We start from the raw sequence: 17,853 nt of genomic DNA, 5'->3' as shown, positions 1-17,853 counted from the left end.
ATTCAGAATGCCAAGTTTTTGGAAGTGAATGATGTTGACGTGATGGCTCGGAGTTCCCTCCAGCATGCCTCACATTTTAAACTCTGCATATATTGCTCTCCCCATTCATGTGAAACCATTTGTCTCTTAGGACTTCTTTGAACTGTGGTGTTCAGTTTGAGCATTTCTCTTGGAGAGTAGCACCTAATGAAAATCAAGAAGGAAAAAAAAAAATATACATATATGTATATATATTGCTCATTCAGGTTAAAGTGTTACCACAGAAGCTGCAGGTACCTGACTGAAGCAATTCCATGGTGCATTATCAGTATTCCAGAAATGAGTGTTTGTGCTCTCTGGCAGACTTGCACACTGGATAGAATCACACAAGATCTGTTTTTGCCATGAGACTATACAGTCATTGCAACATGATTTCTAGAAGTGTTCTGCAAAACACTTTCCTACAGAGAAAATTACTGTGCAGTAAACTAAAGATTGCCTTGAGGTGGAGTCTGCAAGCTAAGCAGAGCAGATTGCTGGGCTGCTGCAATCTTCCTATGTGATTTTGGGCAAGCCTTGAAGTTGTTCAGTTCTTATTCAGCATTTCATGAGTTGTGGACCTGAATTCATTCATACATGAAAGGAACCTGACACTTGGAACAAAGCTGTGCTGTGCCACCTTGCAAAGTGCGAAAGGTTATTGCATCCTAAATCATAAATAGGCCCCTTTTTGTAAGCAAAACAGTAGAATTGTATCATATCCTCACATATTCAGGCCAAGCTCCACTCCAGATGTTTGTGATGGTATAATACTTGCAGGATATAGTCCAGCTTCAAATACTTAGATTTTCTGTGATTATAAAGAAAACATCTCTATTATTCAAGCTATATGCTGAAGCATTAGAATGGTTTTGACATTATTGTCACTTGTATTCAAGGATCTCAGGGGTTTGTAATAATTTAAGAATGTCTACAGAGCAGGTACTTTGCATGATTATAACTCCTGGGAAATCTGCATGGTTAGCATGTTTCACTAAAATATGCTTTGCACACATCCTAAACTCTCAGGGTGGAATTTGGCATTACTGAAACCACTGTGAGTTTCACCATTGTCTTTCCTGAGACTAATACTTTCCAGGAAAGTATATAGTATAATTCCCAGCAAGAGAGAAGCCTCTTTTTAAAGTGCTAAATGAGTTGACATTCTTCACTTTTCTGTTGCTAATGTTGTTACTGCTTCACTTGTTTTTATTGGCTTGTTTGTCATTAAGGTACTTAAGGTATTCCAGCTGGAGTTTTGTGACCATACTGCAAATTGATTCTCAATTTTTATTCTAAGGAGACTTTCTGCTAAGAAGATTCCCATGTTTCACCTGTATTTTTTGCATTGTCATTTTTAAATATTAGAAATCACAACTGGTGGTGACACCTGTTACTCTGCATTTGTCATCAATAATCCAAGGCTTTGATGTTATAAGGGGTCATCTCTCGCATCTGTTACTCTTGAAGCTAATTAAGGTAGGTAGTTGTAGTGGTTTCATCAGCAGGAGGAGAAACCTTAACTTTAGCAATCTGAACCTTTTAAGCAGGACATTGGGAAATAACTTCTCAAATACACAAAACTGAGAGTGGCTTGAGCAACCAGAATAAATTAAACTGCAAGCCTGCTCTAATAATTATTTTCAAGTCAAAAAGAGATGTGATCTTTAAAAACATTATCTTTTACTATCTCATGTTGTAGCACTGTGTTCTCCCTATTTTAACCAACTAAACAAAGACCATTTTTTCTACTGCTATGAGTAGCAAGTTCAAGAAAAAGGCAGCTCTTCTTCATTGTATCATGTACATCTCAGACTGCAGTGTCAGTTTTACTGTGCTGCCCTGAAAATGAGCCTCAAATTCAGCTTGAAGGATCCCCCCCAGGGATGCCAGCTGAACCTTTGACCCTTTTCTTCTGACTGTCACCAAGGTTAACACATCATTACAGCTTGTGATGTTAGGTATATCTGTGCTTCTAGAGCCTTCATCAACCTACAGTGTTTCACACAACCTAAACAGAACTCTCAGTCCCTCATTTCTCACAGGAATATGTCTGTTGATTTTTGAGTGTGAATTGTGCTTCTTCCTAACTTTGTGTTAAAGTAGACATGAAATTTTAAAACTTCCAGCTTTATCTCTGCTTTTCCTTAATTATTAAAATAGCAACCATATGACTACAAACAAAAATAAAAAGATGAAGAGGCATTTTCTATTTAATTTTGAAAATGGGCATTTTCATACCTGCTGCATGGTGCAAAAAAGTGTGTGGTGACAGACAAAGTGTCAGCATTAAGTATTGGTTCTGTGGGATAAGTTCTAGTTACTGACAGGTTAAGGGCCCTTTATTTATTTGGAATTTTCTTACCAAGGTATCATGTTAGATGAAAAGCTGATTATAATTAAAATGGGATTTGTTTTGTTAATCCAGAAAATGGTATCTACAAATACTTGTCTGTGGCACCAATAACTAGCCAAGAGAGCTCTTTTATTAAGAGAAGCCTCTTGACACAGATTTTCCAAGTTGTATTACAATACTGTTTTAATATATTGGACAAATATTAGTTGACTCACTGATCTTGAAGATCTTTTCCAACATTAACAATTCTGTGATGCTAAATGTGCTCTTAGCAGAGTTCTTTTTTTTTTCCCCTCAAAATTGTCCTCTGATAAAACATGTAGGCCTTTGGATTGGCCAGACCTACTTCTGGATGCTGTTAATGGCCATCAGTTTTGTGATCATGAAATAATGAAACCAAGAAATGCCAAAATCAATTAATTGTCTCACTGAACATTGTTTCAGAGGACTTCTACAAATTCTCATTGGAGAATTGATACTACTAGTGTTGACAAGTTTTATAAGGTAAAGATGATGTATTTATTCAGGTGTTGTAGAGAATGTGAAGGGAGTTTTTGCTTCTGCTTGTGGAGGAGATTACTTTTAACCCCAAGAATCCCATAGTATGCTAGTTTTTACCTTTGTAGTCTTTGCTTCTTACCTGCTACAAAATGCAGTCTTTAAATAAGTCTTCAAACATTACAACTTCAATTGCAGCATTCAAATGATACACAAATTTATCTCTGTCCACTTTACATTCAGCTGAAAGAGTTGAGATGATACTGGGACAGGGCTGTATCCTTTTCTGTGTTCTCCATTAGCGCTTTGAACACAAAGGTAGCAAGCCTTAAATCACTCCTTAAAGTTAGATGTATGTAATTTTCCTTCTCTTAGACTTGTCTGAAAACTTTTTAATAGTAATTTTTTGTTATTATTAATTGTTATTAATAGTAATAACAATTGTGCTAACTCCATTTAGGTGTGATGCAATGTTTTTTCTGTTTGGGAGTGTTCGAAGTCTAGCTGACAGTTCCATGAAAAGGGTTCTGAAAAGGCCAAGTAAAAGGCAAAAATATTACCACATGATTGTATAGAAAAAGAAACACTTGAAGCCATTCTATGTACCTACCTGACTAAGTTAGCATATAAAATTCCTTTCCAATGGAATCCTGTATGTATTCCTTCTTTCTTAGAAGTCCGTATTTAATGAGCTTCTGTTCTTTTGCTCCTCACAGAAGTGTGCATCTCATTAAGTCCCTCTTCCTGCTTTGGATTTGCCTCCCCTCGTGTCTCAGGCACAGAGTTGCTGGTTGGGCGACAAGTATGTCAGGCCCAGTCCTCTGCCTCGAGGTGAATTTCTCTTAAGCATCTGTTGAAAAGTTCATAAACTAATCATAAACTAAAGGATCATAAAGTAATACCTTCGTGGTAACTTTCCAGGCAATCCCACTATGAAATTAGTCTGCAAAATGAGCCAAGATCCAAAACTAACACATTAATAAGGGCAACTCTAAATACTTTAATATTCCATGCATAGAATGGCCTGCATATCAGATTGTTCTTGGCATGCATGTTTGCAAGTGCCAGTAATAATATCTGTAATACAGCATTTATGCTTTAGGCCTGCCAGATCTTGAACAAAAATTTGAATCTAGTAGGATTGTCCAGAATCCCTGTTTTCAGAAACTTAACAATATTTAAGCATTCTTCTGAAATATAATAAAAATATTCATGTTATATTCTACCAAACATTTCTTGCCAAATCTTAGGTCTGGAAAAACATGCAATATTTCATTGCAATCCACTGAAAGTGAATCTAAACAAATGACAAAACTACTTAAGCTTTTATGGTATTTTTGTCTAATGTGCAATAACATATAGAATTATTGGAAAGGAGAAGAGAATCATCAGGACATGTTTTTTCATTCTTTATCAAACATTCTCAGAAATGATTGCTTTTCTGGTCATGGTTGACTTCTTTCTTCCATAGAACTTTGCTTTCTTTTGTCTTCCAAAGTCAACAATATCTCTGGTTGAAACATACAAAGGATAGTAACTAATAATACAATGCAATATACAAAGTACACTTGATTTCTTAGATCCGCTGAATATTTCTTTTTATATGTATCATACTTGAGAATTCTTAGATCTTTCCTCCTTAATTCTGAATGTTTATTCAGTGTTTGAAAACCATATTGTGAGTCTTCAATTAAAAAAGTATTTTGCAAGAGTAGCAAATATCAATTATTCAGCTTTTCTGGATAAATAAGTGCAAACAGTGGATCTGTGTCCTCTAAGGGACACAACACCCTTCAACCCTAAACAAGGGTGATCTTTACTCTTCACAAACTCAACTTTAAGCTTATACCTTGGTGCAGACGTCAGGGTACTGATGTGACATAATACTATAACTTGTCTTGTACTGCAGTAGGGTTGATCCTGTTAAAGTTTGTGTTGGAAAAGGAGACAAGAAGACTAAGGAAGCTTATTGGTAAGGTCTCTTGTTTGCATGCATGTTATCAAGACAGTCCTTTAGATACTGTCTTCCCTGCCTGTTCATATGGGTCAACTTTTCCTAGCACTCTTTACTGTGTGTTTTTGCATAATTTTCCTTACAACTCAAAGAAATGCTACTCTAAAATATTTTCCCTATAAATATTTTTACATATTTGGGGCACTAACTGGAGTCAGAGGAGCCTCAGGAGTGGTGATTTCAGACCTTCTGTGGAGGGCAGCTCACATTTGTAAATTGTCCCCCGTGGGCCATGGTGACACTGGGTGCATTGCATGCCAGGGGCTACAGGCAACACCTTTTGGTGATCAGCATTCAGGACCAGGTCTGGAAAGTGGAATTGCAAATTCAGCTACCTGGACATGTCAATATGTCCATCTGACAGGCAGAAATGATGACACACTTTCTCCAGCAGCCTAAATTTTGGACTCCTAAATTTTGCCATCTGCTTTTGAAAAAATCAGCCAGAATGTGACATAGATTAGACTTTTAAATGCAAAATATTTTTTTTATTTTTTTTATTTTTTTAATCTATTTGTCATGCTAAGTAGCTGGCAAAGAAACAGTAATGTCTTTAGAAGTTAAGTGTTTACTTCAGACTCAGTATTTGAGTATTTGTGTTTGTATGTTTTGGAAGCATAGTGTGGGCTTTTTCTGTGTTACTGGGGAAGAAAGTATACTGTGAGAGTGCATATACAGTTTTTAACTTCTTGTTACTGTCACGAAACGGTGATTTGTACCAAGTGAATTGAAATCTGATCAAGTAACACTTTTAGTGCTCTGTAAAGATTACTTCTTATTCATTATATTCTTTTTACACTGCTCCTATAGGAAACATTAAAGCTTCCCATTTATGATAGGATAGTACTAATTCTAAAAAAGTCAAGCACATATACAAGATAAACCAAGAAAAAAAAGTGCAGAGTAATTTCAATTTCTCTGCCATTTTTACAAGCCTGTTTCAGTAACAGCAAACATCAGCAAACAGGAGACTGATTTCCATACAGAACCTGGCCAGCTAGTTTGCTTTTTAAATACAAATGCAAAAAGTTGAGCAGCTAGTATTTGCAGTGTCCAGAACAGTTTCTCCTTCCCTTGCAGCCACTCTTCCCTCTCAGCCTTTTCCATTGGCGCAGTTTACAATAACCCTTTAACAACAGCAAGAATTGTGCCAGGAGTTTAAACCCACTGTGGCATCTGTGAAGAATAGCAAGGAGCCGCTGCAAAGGAAGCAATTATCTCGGTAGGGCTCCAGAGCCTGCCTGAATAGCGGGACAGGCCCCAGCCGCAAGCAGCGAGCCAGGCTCGGCCTCAGAGCGGTGAGGCTTTCCGGCCTTCGCTCCCTTCCTTCTCTCCCACTTCTCCTGGTGTAGCCACTTCCATTTATGCCCTGAGCAACACGGGTTTGCTGCTCCAAGGTGGGAAGAGGCCTTGCTCAATGTCCGGCCTGGCAGCAGCGCTCAAGGGCTGTCGCAGTTGGAGGGTGGCACTGGGAAACGCTGCTCCCCGTGCGTGTAGAGAATGGGAACAGTGTGTGCTTTGTTCTGCTCCATTGCAACCTGGGCTGCCTTATTTCTCAAGTTAAAGAAACTCCGAGTAGCTCCTGGTTTTGCTGGGTGTTGCTGAAGATCAGCCTGTGTTGGAAAGTCTGCAGCAACAGAGAGCGTTTGTGAACGGACCGGGATCTGCAGGTCATTCCCTGCCTGTGGAGTCTCTCTGGAGGATCCAAAGTTGAGCACAAAAATAATGATTCTGGGCTGCTCTGTGAGCTGGGGAAATCGGGGGATTTGCTCTTTGCTTCTCTGTGCATACATTCTCCTCATTCTTTGTAAGTTTAAATTTTAGCATCTTCCAAGCAGAGGCCTTTCTGTAGCTGTAATGTCTAGCCCGGTGGTTTTTCAGCAGTCCTTCAGTAATAAAGAAAGTTACACTCAAGGTTTGCTTGTGGTTGCCTGTGACTGCAGGTTTTTGCCTCAGTCCTGTAACTTAAGGCTTGTATGCAGACCTCAAAAAATACAAGGAGATTTATGATTTATGATTTGCATGTGCTGCAGTCACGAGAGCTGTAGTGAATGGTGATGGAAGAGTGAAATGTGGCAGATTAATATATGACTTTTGTGTTTAACTGTTCATGAAAAATCAGCATTGCAGTGCATATGCTCCTCTTTTTGACAGTGCTCCACAAGTGACAGGAAAGGTTTAATGTTTTCACAATTTTGTGTGGCCAGCATTTACTATAAAGGAGTTCTACTAACCTTAGGCTCACTCAGAGATAAATGCAATAGGAACTTATAATGGGTTTATAGCCTTCTTTTCAAGTGTGGCCTCATTTCCATGACACATTGTCTTGGTCAAAAGATGGAAAATCAGTAGGTTTTTAGTTATGTTCAAAAACATTTTATATTTTTTTTCAAGGTTAGTTTTGCAAAATACTTGTTTATTTGTAGCATTTAGTTGGCAGAGACGAAACTTCTCTGGGAGTTAACTTGATTATAAAGTTTTTACAGAAAATGTTTTGAATCAGAAGTCAAATATGTCTCAAAAACTGTCAAAATACGAATTTGGAAATGTATGAAAGAATCCACTGCATTTTAGTCACCTGTGACTAATTTTATTTGCTTAGTTTGGTTCTCAGTTCATGTTCTCTGCCATAAAGAGCTCAGGTTTATCCCCAGAGGAGCTAAGAAAATCCTTCTTCCCTTGGGAAGCTGCTGTGCCAGCTCCAGGGAGGAAAGCTTTCACAGGCAATTTAGTGCAGGAAGTGCAGCGGTCACGGGAAGGATCCGGGAGCCTGAGATTTGCATCCCTTGAGTGAGGAGCCAGCAGCGGGCAGCCAGGCTCAGAGGGGATGTGCCTCCTGTTCGAGACAAGTGGGAGTCTGAGCCAAAACTGCTGCATCTCAGAAGGTCACAGAGTCACTGGAGCCACAGCTGAAAATAATGGCCTGCTGCACAGATCAGCCAGGAGAAAAACGTGAATAATTCATTTCTATTCCCTCCTCTCACACTGTGGGGATTTTGTTGCTGATTCACAGTTGTACATGTAAGTCTAGGAGATTGTTGGTTTTGCATGTTGAAGGCCTTTCTTTTTCTTGTGAGAGCTTGTAGAAGAAGAACCTACAAACTTCCACTTCAAATTTCTTGACAACTCGAGTCCTGTCAGAAGAGTTCCCTTTAGAAAACCCTACATAAGGACCTTGAAAAACTACCTATTTTAGCACAATAGCTGTGAGAAACTCTGAGAAATGTCTTTCATCAGATTACAAGTCTTGGTGACTTACCCATCCTTCTAAAGTTTGAAATTGAGCAGTAGCACTCTGCTGTTGAAGACTCGTGCTCTGCACAGCAGAATATAGAAATTTTCTATTGATGAAATATACCCCACAACATACAGTTGTCTTAAATCCGTGTTGTCATCCTGCCAACATTAGCTCCAGACTTAGATAAGTAAGACAATATTGTCAATACCTTTAATTGACAGTCAGGAACTGAAATCCCCTTGGAATCAGCAGCAGAAATTTTCCAGAACTTTGGAAAGTCGTGATGGTTGTACTCTTTTCCCTCCACTCCTGATGCTGTCTGCAGGGTTTAGGTGTGATTTGCCACATGCAGAGTCAGGTCTGGTGATGTAGGTGGGCCTTTGGCTTCATCCTTGGTGAATTTAACACAGCCCCTCAGAGTGACCTTGGTCTTCCTTTTACAGTGGGAAACAGACTGCTAAAATCCTCTGGAGATTTGGGTTATGTAGTTTCTTTTATGGTTACTAGGTAAGATTTTTTTATATGTTTTAAAATTTGTGGTTTGTTAGTATTATTTTTCCTTATTTCATTTGTGCTTCTATGGGTAACATAATTAAAAACTGAGAGATTTTGTGTGGAAAATTAACCCTGGCTGATCTGAGATTTTATCCTTGGTGGTGTGTAAATAACACAGTAGTCATGATGCTTAAAAGAAAATTCATGTGTAACTGATACTTCAAATCATCTGACTTGCTTAAGGGAAGAGAAATGAAGACATACCAGACATCGAGTTCAGTTCAAGTTCACTTTTACTTCTGATTTCAATCACTCTAGTGAAAGCTACATGTGCACCAGTGCATCCAGGGGAGATTTATGCATGGGGTCAAATTTACAGTTTTACAGAAATTTCACAGTTGTCATTGTAAACGCATCATTCCCATGCAGGGCCCTTGGAAATTGCAGAAAGATTCATAGTTCCAGATACCATTTTAGTGACCCACAGAATGTGCCTAAGTGTTGTCCATTAGTTGATTTTAGTATGTTTTCTTTACTTATTAAGTAACAATGTAAAAAACAGTTATGGAGCATTTGCTTCTTTTTTATGTATTTTTTGGTGATCTTTGTAGAATAGATTTAAGACCATGAAGATAGTTGTAACATGCTTTTGTTATAAAATTTTAATCTTGGTTTATAATAAGAAAGGAAGTATTACATAGAAGATATTTTTGGGCTGTAGCTGTGAAAGCATTTCAGAGAAGTATTTTACTAGTTCAGATATTGCATTATAAGCATAGCTATCTGTTCAGAAATTAGTTCAGACTAATGCAAGCCAATACAGATTATTGTGAATTAAATCTTCCTTTGTGATTACCAAAAGCCAAATGTTTATAGAAAGTTAATTTGAAATAGTTACAGTTTTAAACTTCTGAAAATCACATATGATGAGGCATGGATTTTTATTTTCTGAATTTGATTTGTGAAATTCTGCATATATCTCGGCTGTTTCCACAGTCTCATAGGGTGAAGCATCAAACACATAAAGTAATTCTGATATTTGGTGTCTTGTGATAATGCCAAGGGCTGAATAACTCTCAGCTGCCTCCTAATTCACTGAGCAATTCAGGATACAGATAAGGCTTTAGCCTTTGTAGATATCCACCTTCTTGTAGTTACAGCGAGTATTAATGAGGCCAGAAAAGTGGGAAAAGGAGTCTTGTGAACGGACTTGAATCTGATTCTGCCTCTGATGTATCAGATTGGCAGGGGTGCCAGAGGCAGCAGCTTGAATCTATTGTCATTTTATCTGCCTTAAATACCTTCTTTTTACGTAAAGCCACCTTCCTACGCGTTTTGCACCTTCCTTTAGGCTGCCTTCAGGCCTGTCTGTATGGCAAAGCTGTTTTGTTGGTCTGTATGGCAGGGGGGAACAATTGACTTGCACTTTGTCATGACAGATTTACAGCACAGGAAGACCACTTGAAAGAATGTTTCAGACTACTTTCAAATCAAATTTTTTGTGTGTTTGATCTGGAGGAGGCAGCATGTACCATCCTGGGGTCCCAGAGAATGGAACAGGAAAGCAGGACAGACTTGTCTGTCTGAACTTTGAAGTTAAACAAGAACAAACTTTAATCATTGTTGAAAACCTGCTCCAAACACATTTTGATGTCTAGTGTCTGATATTTAAGCATGCTATAATAGGTAGGGAAGAATACGTGGGATTCACAAGGCTTGGAACAAGATACAGATTTTTAAATAAAAATCAAGATAGATAGTCATTTGTACTCTTTTCTGTTCAACTTTGTTCAGACTGCAGGGCTGCCTTCTTTTACTGGCATTCCATGCCTTACAGCCTCTCCTGCAATGATTGAGTTACGTGATATGGATATTTTGGGTTGCTAGACCAGACAGAAGGAAATTGACAGACTCTGTGTTTCTTAACTAAGAAATAAAAGCTGCATTTTACTTGGATATACCATTGGTGACACTATTAATTGCAATTGCCTGGGCTCACCTTGTAATTCGACTGTTATGTTGTTATTTATAGTTAGATGGTACACTTTTAAAGCAAAGGCAGTGTCTGGCAGGTTAATATTGCATGCCCACCATTTTCAATTTAGAAAATGAAAGAATATGGGTTGTTGTGTATGCTGTACTGTAGAAGACAGAAGTATATGAAATTTGTGATATCACATATGCAGAAACCCTGGCTGTATAAACAGAAGTCAGTATTTTATTCTGCAAGCTAAATTTGACTTTCCTATGAATTTGTTCACTTCAGAATTATTTTGCAACTCAGCAGATTTCATTTATTAAATGGAAATAAACTAGGAACTGAAAGAAAAAAAAAATTGTCACTCACATTTCTATTTGGACTCCCCAAGCATTTCTCTTATGGCTTCATTCTGTCTCATATTTCATAGCACATTTCTGTGAAAAGTAAATGAATCACCCACATATATAAAAATATTTCATAACACAGACAGATGGGTATGGATTTATATGTACAGAAATTTACACACATATACACAACGCACATAGGTATATAAAATATGGTCTCAGAATAAGAATATATGTGTGTACAGCTATACTGAATTCTTGGTGGTATGTTGTAGAACCCTTGGGTAAGTTTTTATGGATTTGATTTATTGGCTGACTGAGTTGATTCATTATTTGTATATGAAATTTTGCTGCTGGGTGGCCATAATTTACAATTCGGGACCTAGTTAACTCTGTGGGTGCCTAGAGTTTTCTGCATGACTATCTCCAAATATTGTTTGAAGAAATAAATAAAGTGGACTTGCTTGAATGAGCAATGTATTGATGAGGAGCAAAATATGGTCAGGCAGGCAGGTCACAGAAAATAGCTTTCAAAAAGTCTTTGTAAGCCACCATCCCATCATATATTTTCTTAACATACATACAAAAATCCATACATCTTACAGGCAGCTGAAGATCATCTGTGAAATGCTGATCATCATCTTTTTCTCTTGTTAAATTTGGTGCTATTCTGGTATTATTCTTGCATTATTCTACTTGTAAAGCTGATAGTTTTGCTGGTAGGCACAGAACAGAATTCTGAAGAGGCATGAAAAGTCAAAAAGTGCCTTGTCTTCATTTTGGTGTAAATGAAACATGACACTTACTTTCAGAATTAGACTTTAAGCTTTAACAGTTAGCAAAGCCATTTATTTTCCCATGACATAACCATATCTACTAGAGTAGTGGAATAAAACTGTTCTCTGTACCTTGTCTACTAGGAAGAAAGGACTTCTTCTGGTATTCAGCGTGGTCACAACTCTTCAGGAGGTTTGGAAGTAATGGGACACTCACTGCCTGTCACTTTTGCAAACCATTATTTCATTTGCTGCTATGAAGTCCAGCTGGTGTGTTTTGAGGCAAAAATATGAAAAGAGCCAGAGCACTCAAATTAAAATGTTTTCATTAACTGTTAAGTATTCGCAGACTATGAATAGTTGTAATTTGCAAGATTTCATGTAGGTCTCCAAAGGTGATTTGACTGTTTACAGGTCTAAATACTGGATATGAACTAAGTAAGACAAATTCAGCAGTGATTCTTTATGTGTTCCTACCAAATTTCACATGCATGTCTTCCATTGTGTACTTTTTACTTGAAGCCATTGGTCTGTGGTCCATAGGTATTTCTGGGATTGCCTGTTGAGAAGAAATACTGCACGTAGACAACATAAATTTTTTCATAGCTGCAGTTTTCATTTGCAGTGTCATATAAAACTGAAGGGATTGGCCAGTCTTATTGAGATGGTGGGTACCTAACTGTTGAGAATGCATTGAAGAATTTTGGTAGTTGCCCACCAGGGGAAGTTCACTTCCTTTTGGCCATCTGTGACTGCTCCAGTTACAGATGTGTAATTCCACATTCAGCGGTGGCACATTTTATTGTAGCTGTGTAATTTATCACAATTCCATGTGGAATAACCGTCATTGTAGCTAAAGTTCTAAACCCTTCTCGTGTTTTAAGGAAAAGAACCAACCAAAGAAAAGAAACCCCTTTGCACATTCATTCAGAATTCCATGTTGTAAGCGCAGCCTCCTTCAGCATGCGTGTCACATCTTGGGAAGTCTGCTTCAACATCCATGAGGGAATGTTTCCTGTGTGTCTCCTTCTTTATCTAAATCTCAAATAACTTGCAAGAAAAGCAGCTTTCAATGACTTTTTAGTGTTTCATATGTTTCTGCTTTAATGCTTCTCTCCATCTATGCTTTGAAGAGAGTCTTGTAGCAATTCCTACAAGAAATTCCTAGGATTGTTCTTGCTTAAGGTTACAATTTGTGCAAGATATGCAGTTTTGTCATATTGTAGTGGATTTGAATGGGATTTTCTTAAGTGATGAAATAAAAGAGGAGTACAAATGCTACTGAATGTCACTAGGATTTAGACTGAAGACATGCACGAAAATCACAGATTTCAGTTTACGTGGGTTTGAAGTCATCAGATGAGTTGTCAAATTCTTGTGATGTATAAACACATTTCTTTGTTCTATCCAGCATGGTTTGCATTTATGTACATTAAAGGTATATATTTCTGCATATGTATCTGGATATAAAAATACCCCAAAATGCAAGTGAAAGTCATTCAAAAATTTGGGTTTTTTTTTAAATCCTTTGCATAGGTTATCTGGAAAATCAATTGCTTTCTGTGATTTAGGGAGATGTAAAACAGGAATAAGTATAGATAGACTGCTAATTATATTTTACATTCTCTTCCCATGCTTTACCAATTCAGGCAATCAGCAATCTAAAAATGCATATAGATTCTTGAAAAATGTGTGTTTGCATGTCACCTTTATTTTTTCATTCCTCATGCCTCAAATCTCTGCTGAAATTTCAGTGTTACCAGCTTTCTGAATGATAAAGGACATATCTCTTGTGCTCTCAAGCAATGAGTGCCAAAGGCAACAGAATGAAATTTGTATGCAACACTATCTACGCCCCACGTGCGTGTCCATTTATCTCAATAACTGACTGTCATCTTTGTGTCTGTACATCCTACAATGACAATCAGAGCCCAACGCTGCTCAAGATGTCAAATTTCCAGGGATAGATTTCTAGCTGCAGGCAACTCCAGCTAAATACCTCATATTGAGAACACACTCCTCCTTGTCGCTGACCACATTAGAGCCTTTCATGTAGCTTCATATGTGGCTTTTATTTATTGTCTACTTCCACCCATGCCTTGAACTGCAGTGGTTTTCAGAAGTGATTGTGCTCTAAGCACATATGTGCACTTCAAGATGTGTTTTCTGTAGTTAAGGAACTTTCTTTGTATATCAAAGTAAACATGGTATATATGCAGCTGCCTACACAAATTTTTGCTGCATTTTGGTGAACTTTGAAATTTGTTCAACCATTTAGTCAATAAAACTCTTTTAAAAGGAAGATCAGATATTTTCATATGCATTTAATGTACAATTTTATAAAATATAATAAGATTTGGAATCACAAAGGTAAGTGTGTTTTCTAATTCGGGGATTATTGGAATTTCATTATCTCCCAAAAGTTGAATTCAAAATTAGGAGCAGAATGTTATTCATTTCCCAGTAAGAATATAATTACTTCCACTCATCTGCTTATCAGCCTTTAAACTTATTTAAAGGTGAAGAACTAAAGAATAAAGAATTTCCTTCACTTCCTTAAGAAATGAAAACCAAAACAAACACAAAATTCATGAATAATAATGAGTACGACCAGCAGCAGGATAGCGTGCACATATTTCTTGTCAAGAAAAAGTAATTGCAGCACTTGATGTGAAAATGAGATTTATGTCTCGTGCTAATTTTTACTCTCCACCTGATTGTATCAGTACATGGGAAGGAATTGTAGTCCTTCTGGCTAACAAGCATTAAACAGGCTGGTGAGCAGCCAGCATTACATTACACAGAATGCAGAAAAAGCTAACAAGAGTCTAAATCTCAGAGATTTTAAAACACTAACGTAAAACTAAGACAAAAGCTTTTAGCATAAGAGAATAAAATTAGGCTAATAATTTTTTTCCACTTTTTTATGTGATATGGAAAACCACAGATGGCTTGTTCTGTTTTATTATCTGTAACAAAATCCAAGCTATTATTATGAAATCTATAATTCATATTAAAATATTTTTGTTATCCTTGATTTGTCCTAGATCAGAGGAGGAAAGCTTATGATCACGTACACAAGAAAGAATGATGCTGGCAAATACGTTTGTGTTGGAACAAATATGGTTGGAGAGCGTGAAAGTGAAGTTGCAGAGCTCACTGTTTTAGGTAAGAACTCCTTTCAGATTCTGCTGATGAAAATGTCCATCTTTTGCTTTTCCTAGTAAGCCTTTCTCTAAAGATTACACTCTTCCATTTCCTTTTCAGTGCTGAGAATGTTTTTCTCGTGGTTGAGATCTAGTGAATAGAAGGAAGGTAATGGCTCTGCAGCCTACCTGGGACAATTTTTTCTAGTATAAGATGCTTTTGTATTTAATTCTTAAACTGAAAATAATTCCAGTGTCCATAACTGGATCAGTATTATGAAATAACAGCAAAATAAATATTAACAAGTTTAAGAAGAAGAGGCTTAATCAAGCCAATCAATCAAATTTAAGAAGAAGAAGCTTAAGAATCAGAATTACTCTAAATTTCTGTTTGGAATAATTATCCTTTCATTTACAGGAGCGTATGCTGAGTGTTGTAATGCTACAACAGATCTGCTTGTTCAAGTGATCCTATTGATAGTCCCTCTGAGCATCCAAAAATATGTTTTCATTTAAGATAGCTGAGCTTAGCTGAAAATTGCATGTTTTGTTTTTTTCCACATCAGAAGGGAAGCTGTAAATCCAAGTGCAGTAACAATATTCCTTCAGCACAGGAGAACTTAGGTGGTTTTCCTTCAAAAATATGTCCCATTTGACTTTAAAGTGGAGGAGGCTTGAGAAAGCCTGACTGTTTCTGCAAAAATATGGTGTTCTATCTTTACAGGATGAGACCATCCAAGCCCTGGTTCACAGCACACTGGTTTCCATCACAATGCTGCTGCAGTACCAGTAGATTGTTGGTGGATTTTTTTTTGTTAAATTCATGTTTTAAGAGCTGTCTTGTCTGTCTTTGGCACTTTTATCTGTCTTCCCTACAGTGTTGAACTAGGACTCCAGCAACTTGAAGACCTATTCAGAGTTTCGTGTGAAGCAGGGTTTCCCTTAATAAAACAAGGTTTTATGCCATCTTAAAATTGTTCTAACTGAATATCCAGGGAGAAAGTGGTATGTAACCCTTTAGAGGCTTTGGTTTTGTGAAAAACACTTTTGAAGCACTAGGGGAGGAAGTTTATTGTCAAACAGACTTTCAGAGCATTCAAGCAAAATCTAAACTGGAAAGTAAGTTGTCATTACATGAATAAAGTCCTTGCTCCAGGCTCCTGTTTAACTGTACCATTTAATAGCTCATCACTGGTCTGCTGCCAGCCAGGGAATCATGGGCTGGACTGTTTGGTAACTTAGGCTGAACTTGCTAAATACTACCCTTGCTAAAAACCTGTAAGAGGAGTGCACTGCAGGCAGAGCTCTGTCTGGCTCTTTCTTCATCTCTTGTTCCTTTCAGACGTATTTCAGATTTTCAGCCTGGGGAGATTAGCAAGTTGTTTTTTTTTTTCAAATGGGTCAGTCAAGCTTTGAATGTCTTACCAGCCTGTGTCTAGAAATCTTTAATACACCATATTCTTTTAGCTCAGACTTGGATATGTGTGAAAAAGCACGAGAAATATGCTGACTTAATATATTAAACTTTTTCTACATTAATCTTCTATTTATGAGGTTTGGTTATTTAGAAGTTGAACTTTTACTTCTAGGTCTCTGCTTTAGATCAGAGGGAGGATTGCATGTCAGAAACTGTAATACTAGAAAGTTTCAAAGTGATCCTTGCTAAGCTTTCCTTGTATGTACCAAATAATCGTGTGACAAAGATAGATTCTCATATCAGTGCTGATTTCCCTTATCCATTTCTGCATTTGAATGAGAGTGTTACAAATGGGCAGACAAAAACTCTTGCAAGTCCATTACTCTTCTTTTAGGAAAATGATCTGGAGAGCAATGTGCCTCTTGTGGGTTTTGCAGTTGGGCAGCAGTCCTGGACTTGCCAGAGCAGTCCTTTTTCTCTTGCATAGTTAAGTTAGATATTCTTCTCCAAACTATTCCTACTCTGAGGTTTAATCTGGATATTCTTTTCTTGCATTCAGGTTTCATTTTTTCAGCACCTACAAGAAAGGGGCCAGGGTAGGGGTTTGTTTATAAGAATAAAAGATAAAAAAATAAAAAGATACAAATATTTTTAATTCACAGTTAGATTTATGTCTCTAGATCTCTGTTTTATTTCTCATTTCTTGTATACGAACTCAGGCTAGAACTGACAGCTCAAAGATCAACTTGCTATTTCATTTAACATTGTTTCCTACCATTGCCAGCAAAGTTAAGTTTTCTACAACACAAGTGTTCAGACCAACTGGTCTGGACATCCTCGAGAATAAAGGAAGCTTTTTTTTAATAAGGTTTTGTTGAGTTCACATTTCCTTTTTGAACCATTATGTTTTTGTAATATTGAACCTCTATGTCTGCAAAGCCAGAGTAATATTTAGAACTGCTTTTTTCAAACACAAATGTGAGACATGAAGAGCATGGGATTGTCTCTTTATCCTTCTGTCTGGTCATTTTGTACTCCTGTGAGAAATTTGTGGTGTATTTTTGGGTATTCACACTCCCTGATGGTGCCGATGGCTTCAGACTCTTGCAGTTCCAGGGGAATGATATTTATATCTTTAGTACATACAAGTCAAAACATGCAACTGCCTTCTCAACTCCCTTAGAGCTTTCACAGGTTTATAGACAAAAAGTTCATCTGCCTTAGGCAAAGGAATCTGCCAAACACTCTCCTATTAAACCTTCCCAGTTCTTTTATGGACATGCTGTTGTCATCTGGTGCTGCTCTTCTAGATGGGTCATTCCTGGAATATTCCAGAAATTGTTTAAAACCACTTTTATCCTTGGGAGTTTGCAAACCTCACTGAAGTGCAGCCTGGTGTGGAACTATGAAAGTATGAATAGCCCAGCAACCTAGAGCTTTGAATCCTGTTACAGGTAGCAAAGTGTATCAGTGCCTTTCCTGAAATTCTCAGGGTTTACCTGCGATAATAACGCAGCCTCTACTGAGATCGCCTTTTGTTACAGAAAGTCTGAGTGGAAATGTGCAGCAA

General features: G+C 37.4%; 1 protein-coding gene across 22 annotated transcripts in view; it reads left to right on the top strand.

The window, feature by feature from the left end:
- Positions 1–17,853, top strand: part of ROBO1 (roundabout guidance receptor 1) — a 686,064-nt gene that overhangs the window by 587,617 nt on the left and 80,594 nt on the right. For 14 of the 22 annotated variants that reach the window (XM_086883538.1, XM_086883540.1, XM_086883541.1 and 11 more), the window contains one exon: positions 14,768–14,888. In XM_086883538.1, the coding sequence (XP_086739664.1) occupies positions 14,768–14,888 (121 nt within the window). The other 8 variants (XM_086883558.1, XM_086883553.1, XM_086883559.1 and 5 more) reach the window with 8 other exon arrangements.

This window comes from Cyanistes caeruleus, chromosome 3, assembly GCF_971803275.1.
Source record: "Cyanistes caeruleus chromosome 3, bCyaCae1.hap1.1, whole genome shotgun sequence".
NCBI lineage: Eukaryota > Metazoa > Chordata > Aves > Passeriformes > Paridae > Cyanistes > Cyanistes caeruleus.
Note: the sequence above shows the minus strand (reverse complement) of the source record. Positions and strands in the feature narration are given on the sequence as shown.